This window comes from Cyprinodon variegatus, unplaced genomic scaffold (assembly GCF_000732505.1).
Source record: "Cyprinodon variegatus isolate N-32 unplaced genomic scaffold, C_variegatus-1.0 Scaffold1974, whole genome shotgun sequence".
NCBI lineage: Eukaryota > Metazoa > Chordata > Actinopteri > Cyprinodontiformes > Cyprinodontidae > Cyprinodon > Cyprinodon variegatus.
This window is the reverse complement of record NW_015152427.1, coordinates 21,819-29,376: the sequence shown is the minus strand read 5'-3', so window position 1 is coordinate 29,376 and position 7,558 is coordinate 21,819. Positions and strand designations below refer to the sequence as shown.

At 42.7% G+C, this 7,558-nt stretch overlaps 2 protein-coding genes across 2 annotated transcripts in view; both read right to left on the bottom strand.

Annotated features, from left to right (window-relative positions):
- The window catches only part of tmem116 (transmembrane protein 116), a 14,417-nt gene extending 11,523 nt beyond the window's left edge, over positions 1 to 2,894 (bottom strand). The window contains exons 1-2 of the mRNA XM_015405065.1: positions 2,016 to 2,894; positions 581 to 627 (exon numbers count right to left, since the gene is read on the bottom strand). Coding sequence (XP_015260551.1) covers positions 581 to 627; positions 2,016 to 2,180 — 212 coding nt within the window. The 5' untranslated portion in view covers positions 2,181 to 2,894. The remainder of the gene's footprint in view (positions 1 to 580; positions 628 to 2,015) is intronic.
- A 3,066-nt stretch (positions 2,895 to 5,960) lies between these two features.
- The window catches only part of LOC107104950 (zinc finger protein 497-like), a 12,882-nt gene continuing 11,284 nt past the window's right edge, over positions 5,961 to 7,558 (bottom strand). The window contains exon 9 of the mRNA XM_015405064.1: positions 5,961 to 7,026. Within this exon, the coding sequence (XP_015260550.1) occupies positions 6,434 to 7,026 (593 nt within the window). The 3' untranslated portion in view covers positions 5,961 to 6,433. The remainder of the gene's footprint in view (positions 7,027 to 7,558) is intronic.

Genomic DNA, 7,558 nt, shown 5'->3' with positions numbered 1-7,558 from the left:
ATCTGGTGAACTGGAAAGTGACCTGAGATGACATGATGTGAATTGGAGCTATAGAAATAAACTGAATAGAACTCATGTGGTTCCAGGTCAGCGTTTCCTGATTCCAGATGTTCCCATTTCTCCTGGAAGCAGACCATCATCAATATCCCGGCCCATGATCAGCCGCTCCAAAGCCCCTGCTGGACTTCTGATCGCAGCCGTTACCATCTGCTGCTCTTCCACCAAACAGAACCTTTGCATGTGGTCCATGTTGGTCCACCCAGAACCTCTGAGATGCCTCCTCTGCAGCTTCTCTGTGGAGGGAACTTCATGCGGCCCTGTGTCTGCAGTTAGCATGTTTGCTTGAACAAGCTTAGCGGGATGGCGCCATGGAAACGATCCGTTCCTCAGAACCAGAACCGCCTGTGTGATAACAATAACTTGCTGCTGGTGCTTCAATGTTATGAACCTTTGGACGTAGGAATAATAAACCAATCATCCTAAAAGGAGCCAAACTGAACATGTTGGTTTCAGAACCAGCAACATGAGCATCATCTTGCTGATCGGACCTGATTCTGTTAAGGATCAAGCAGGGACCAACCTGAACAGCGCCATGATCAGCTGGATCCATCTGACCGCCTCATAGACCTGCAGAGAGAGAAACACGAAGTCAACCTGCTGCTGCAGAACCCGTTTCCTTCCCCCATCCAGAGTAAGAAGCACCGACCCCAAGAACTAGAGTCTAATAAACAACTCTGCAAAAATGACCTAGAGATAAGTAAAAAATTAGTAAATTAAGTATATTTACCCTTAATTTGAGTAGATAAATAAAATGATTTGCAAACGGAATGAGGATTTCTAGTCTTAAAATTAGATTAACAAATAATATGCATTTGAAATAATTTTCTTATTTATATATATTTCCATTGGCAAAGTGTCTCATTTACCTCCTCAAAGAACAAATGCACTTAGTTTAAGAAAATACTTATTTAGATTTCCATTTATCCGGAGCAGAAACATTTATTTTATTCTCTCAGATGAACTTTAGCTTCACTCTGTTGTTCTGAGATCATAGATCTGGACCAAAACATCTGGTTCTGATCCCAGCATAGATCCACATCCATAGAAACTCATTCAAAAAAAAAAACAATAACAATCCACTGGACTTTGTTGAAACCTTTTTCAATTCAGAATGTCAGAAATAGTGTTGAGTTCCAGGTTTTATATCGGGGATAACCAATTAAAAATCAGCGGGGTCCAAATAAAGCAAATCATCAACCAGTAAAGATCCAGAGACATTTTTTATTATAATGTATAACACTGATGCATAAAAATTTCAGTTTATTTCAGAGTTAAATTCTATTTAAAGTAACAGATTATAATTAAAAATGTCTCCGGATCTTTACTGGTTGATGGGTTTATTTATTCGGACCCCGCTGATTTTTAATTGGTGACCCCTGATTTAGAGCAAACTGGTTCTGATTCTCTGAGCGTAAACATAAGAGAAATATCAGCTTTCTGGGAGCCATTTAGGATCAGTTCATGGAGGGCTGAGATAGAAGGAAGGATGAATAAAACTAAAGGGACATTTGTTCAAAAGCCTTTAATTCCCTGTAAGTCTGTGCAGAGGGTTTAAAAACCCACAGGTACCTACAGCAGAAAGGTTCAAACTTTAACAGTAATAAAAACAAAACAGTAAAAATAAATGAGATAAACCAGATAAAGCATCCTTGAGTTTAAACTGAGGACTAAAAAGGGTTTCTAAAAAAGTTAATCATTGAAGATGAAAAAGATTTACTCTGAAACATCAGTAAATAAAATGATCTTATTCTTGCTGCCATTTCAGCACAAATCAGATTTTTCTGCATTTTATGTTTCAAACTTTAAGAGTTTAATGGATTAAAATGAATCTCAGCTGCAAGGAAAAAAATGCTTCTGTCAAAATACTTTAAAGTGGAGTTTAAAGCAGAGTGAAAACAGATCATGATGATGATTTAATCAGGAGTTTAATCTGATTTAATCTGCCCCCCCCCTACCTGGGTCCAGTCCACGGCTCCGGTGGTGTTTGTCTCTGGGCTGAGGGAGAAGTTCAGCAAAGGCAACATGTTGACTGATCTGTGAAGAATCACAATCAGACCTGAAGCTGCAGCTTTTATCCTGCAGGGGGCGGGGCCTGAAGATGTTAGCCCCGCCCCCTGCATGGATGAAACATCCTCCTGGACAGACACCAAGCCAGAAGCATTCAGCCTGGTCTTCTATATGTGGAACCCCCCTCTGGGTCCAGAACAGAACCTGGAAGCCACTGGTACCAGAAGAGTCCAGATCCAGAGGGACTTTAGGAAAATAATAAACCCCTCAGGTGGATTTTTGTAATCCTCTGACAAACAGGTAAATAAACACCTGCAGGCAGATAAAAAATGACCTCATGTTCTCAGGAAGAAAACATTGTCTTCATTCTGGGCTTAATGAGGCATCTGAAGCCTAAATGTATTGATGCTGCATTGATTCTATCTCACAGAATACTGACCCCTGCTGGACATTATAAGACACTACAGGCAGCTGATTGGACAGACTAAACTGAATTGATGACCTAGTACACTGATATCATTTAAGTTATTGTAGGTTATATTTTATTATTTCATATCTATGTTTAAAATGAAAATATCTTTGATATTTTTAGATGCAGCCAATTAATAAAGTAAACATATAGCAGCTAGGTGGGACGAGCACGGAGGACGGTGTTCTGTCAGACCAGCATACTTATAGTCAGTACACATTCGCAAGACTTCACATTTGTGTTTATCCCTTTAGTTTTGTATGAAAAATAGACTTTAAACTACCTTAACGGGCGTGTATCTCCTTAGGCATCTTCTTGTGACCGGAAAAGTCAGTTTCCCTGATTTCAGGTTTAGAAAACTCAGAGTTTTCAGTAAACCTGTTGGTGAAACAGACCTCAGGTCTGTTCTCTGTGTTTAAACCTTCTCTGTGTCTTTAAAGCAGAAAAAGCAGCAGATTTCCTCCTATTTTTTATTGATGCATTAATGGAGAATCAATCAGTGGAATTCAACACATGGATCCAGATACACAAACACTGTGTCCTTGAGCAAGGCAGCAGCTAAGGCCTGAGTGATGAGGGAACCAGGATTACAGTTTAGATCCTCTGACAGTATGGGGAGAAAACCTTTCCAATATTATTGAAAACAAAGCAAAAATTTCTTTAAAAAGTTTAGAATAATCCCTTGCTGAGTTCGAATTTAGGGGCTGCGTCCTCTGAAGGCCATCGGCTGATGACATCACAGCGCCGCGGTCTGTTCAGATTAGAAGACTCCTCGTTATGCAGACAAATGCGACCTTCTTTTTGCCTGTTTTAAAGAACAGATTCGCTGTATCCTCTGATATCCCAGGATTCATTGCAAATCCAAGCAAGCTGGTGTAGGTACCAGATCTGCTCGGGGCCCCGCCCCTTCTCATGACGTCAACATACGGCAACTCCACTCGGACAAACTGTATTGCACCTGTTTCTTAAGGATCGAATCTCTTCTGGAGTCTCAACATATTATTACCTATATTTGTTATTATTTTACGTTTATCAGCGATCTAAAGTAGCTGAAAGCAGAAAACAATCATTGTCAGTCTGGAAGGAAAGTGCTGCATTCTAAGGCTGAGCTCTGCCAGTTAACAAGGTGACAATAAACACCTCAGCTTATTTTATTCTTTTTATATTAAGATCTGAGGGCAGAAGCGCTGGTTATCCTCCCGCAGCAGCGTGTCTCAGATATTTTTGATTTATGCTCAATATTGAAGCGTGGTCTGCGCTATTATTCCACGCTACAACGCCAGAGGGCCAATCAGGAACCAGCTGTGGGTCTAGATACGGCCGAGGCGGTGAGGAAGGGCAGGTTTGTGCCACAACGGAGGGACATGAGGGCCAAAAAGAGCGGGGATCCAGGTGGGAAAATGGTCCCAGTGTTCTTGCCTCGCTCTGCTAGCTGCTCCATCTTCAGTCGTTTTCCACAATGGCGGTCAGACAAACAAAACAAGCCGGTAAGGAACCAAACAGGAAATACGCATAGAGTAGAGCAGATGGAGATTTGACCAATCAGAGGCCTCCTGTCTGCGCTCACCTTCAACTTTGGAGAGGTGCAGCAGAGTCTGCGGAAGGGGCGGGGCATATCTGCGTTTACTACGACGCACGCAGACGACCTGATTCCTGAGCATAAATCAGCCTTAAGGGGGAAAAAAGAAGCATCTTAAAAAGTAACTTTCATAGAGATTTTAGAAAAGTAAGTTATTCTACTTTAATTAACGGTTGTTGTTGACATGAAGTTAAAATTATTGTAGCTTAATATGGCTAACTGACCGAGCTAAAAGAGGCTAACCTGTTAGCTACTGAGCACAGCTAGCCACAGCGCTACCCGGCTCTCCCCCTTTATATCACGATCTAAAGGGCAGATTAGACTTCTGCAGCCGCACGCATCAAATGTCGCTTGGTTCTGGTCGCGAACCAGTTTTGCTGGTTTGCTTCTGCACCGTCCGTCTGGAATATCTAGGGACGCACAGCAGTTTCCCGCCAAAGCACAAGGGGGAGCCTGTTCGAGAACTCACGAGAACTTGGGTGGATGGTCACGAGAACTTTGTACGCCGGCGGGAGAGTGTTATCCTCAAAAACAACAATGTCATGGAGATAGATCTAGAGTTGCTGGACAATGTAGAGGAACAGGTTCTGTTAATGGAGTTGGCAAAAAGACGGATGAACCATTGGTCGTAGTCGTCCGTTGTAGCACGCAGACCGCCGGAAAGAAATACTTTTTATCTGCACACTTCCGCTTCAGATCTGAGCGTGTTTTCAACCATCAGGACTTTTTTTTTTTTGCACAGACAGATTTGATGGTTGCAGAGGCGGTGCGTCAGAAGCATAAATTGGCCTTAAAGTTACTTTATTCACCTAAAACAGATTTTTTTTTCAGTTTTTTAATCAATCAGTTAAAACTTCATCATTAGACATGATAATCATTATATAATTATCGTTGTCTGGGCGACCACGATGTTTTACGTCATGTGGCAGCTTTTACCCAATCATGTAGCGTAACGTCACTGACTGAAGCGGTTATGTTACTCTGACCCATACATACATATATATATAATGAAAAATGACCAGACATTATATTTTAATTGCCCTAAAAAATAATAAATCCATGTATATTTCATGTTCATCATCAATTTAGCACTTTTATCTCATCTCCTAATGTTATATTACATGATTTATAGACTCCATTGACTTCATGAATCTGTAATGTGATTGGCCGATTTATTTATTATAAGTTAATCTACTGATGCTATGAAACAGACAGTTTGTGTCAAAGTGATGAATTTATCTTTATTTAAGTCTTCAGTCCCTGAAAATGAGAACATCATCATTATTCGATGCTGCAGCGCACCGATTGTTTACATGGATACCGGTCTAACTAGGGAGTACCAATATGGCGGCCGGTGGCTTCACTTTAACCCCGTACCACCAGCGGACGATCAGCAATCCAGGGAATAAATAGAGATCAGTGGAGTCAACTGTCATGGTTGCTAGGCAACAGAGCATTCCGGCGGTGAAAGCCTGGGAAGGGCGGAACTGTTTGGATCCGCAGCCTCTGAAATCCAACATCTATCGGTAATATCTTTCATTTTTTTCCTTCCAAATTTTAGTTTTTCCCAAAGATGTTTTTAATTTATTTCTAATTATTTTTCAATTTTCTCAGGAAACTTGACTTTTAAAAATCGTATTAATTTCAAATCCCGTTTTAAAGAAATTAGCTCGACTTTTCTCGAACAGAAATAAAAAAAATTTGAATAATCTTAAACAAAAAAATAAAAAATCAGTTAAAATTTTTCTAATTCAAATCAAAAGTAAAAATTAATGTTGTGATTATTAATGGGTCACATTATAAATGACTCATAATCAGACTATCTTGGTTCCCTTTTTTCTTTTTGCTTTTCAAAAATGTCGAACCAAATTTCTCTCCATAATCTCAGAAAACTTCCAGGTCTCCAAATTAAAGCGTCAGTTTTTTCCACCGTCATCCACCACTGCTGTCTGAGCTGGACCGATTCGCTTGGAGCAGCAATGAATCATGGGAAACGGCGGGCCACATCAGACCCCTCCTTCACATGTGGAAGAAGACGGACACATTTGATTGGCTGCAGGAACTGAGGTGCCGTGATGATCTAATCGCCTGCAGCTGAAAATTCCTTTAAATACGTTTTTATTTTTGTTGAATATTTATTCGTTTGGTTTTTCTGAGCTTGAAAGTTGTCCTCAAACGTCACGCGAACAGGAGTCTGTGATCCTGATCTAAAAACTGGAAATCTGCCGGGTTTGTCCCCTCTGAGCTCCCGTAGAAAGCCTGACAGCCTACGTCAACATGACTGAAGCGTCTCTGAACCGATCCGCCTTCGCTGGTCCTCAGACGGCGTCCTCCAGCCCCGCCGGCGCCGCGGCGGGCTCCGCCTGCAGCTTGTCCGATTCGTGCCACCTCATGTGTTTGCGGTACATCTTGGCTCCGCCCAGGTTCTTCTTGCAGATGCTGCAGAAGTAGGGATGGGCGTCGGAGTGCACGTCGATGTGGTAGGTGAGCTCCAGGGCGCGGCTGAAGCTCTTGCTGCACAGCGGGCACTGGTAGCGGACGCCCGTGTGGGTCAGCCGGTGGCTCTTCAGGGCGCAGAGCTGCTTGAAGGCCTTGGGGCAGTCGGGGCACTGGAAGGGCCGGGCGTCGGTGTGCACGCGCTGGTGGCGGCGCATGGCGCTGGAGAAGGTGAAGCTCCTGCCGCAGACGCTGCAGGTGAAGGGCTTCTCCCCGGTGTGGATCCTTTGGTGCTCCGTCATGTGGACCTGCTGGATGAAGCTCTTGTTGCAGACGGGACACTGGAAGGGCCGCTCGCCGGAGTGGATCCGCAGGTGTTTCTGCAGCGCCGAGGCCTTGAAGCAGTTGCGGCCACACACCGGGCAGCAGTGCTTGGTTTTGCCGGCGGCCGGCGGGTCGGAGCGGCTCTCTGGACCTGCTGGGAACATGGAGGCACGGTGAGCTGATCGTCGGACCTCGGCTCCGATGCGCCGCACTCAAACCGGTTCCGCTTTGAGCGCGGCGTGACGGAGCAGGAAATTCGGGGGTTGGTTGGGCTTCAATTTTCCCAATTCCCCTTGTTTCTTTTAGGCCGAAAAAAAAAAATCTACACACCGATTGACACAAACACACAAGATCCATAAATAAACAGAACAAGATTCACCGCCAAAGTATTTCTAGTCCTTAAACAATTATAAATTAAATTACAAAGTAACTGTGGCCTTTAAAGTCGTACGTAAATCATATATAAATCTCAAATCATTCTGGCTTGAACATATATATAAATGTACTCTTTATCAGACGATATTTATCTATAATTTAGAAAATTTCTATTTAAAAACAAAAATCCTGTCTTAAAATCTGTGTTTTTCTCGTTATCTTCTGCAGGCCAGTTAGTTCTACGTCAGCCTGAACACCTAAATTCAGCCAATCGTATATCAACGGTCATCTGTCAATCAAATGTTTTC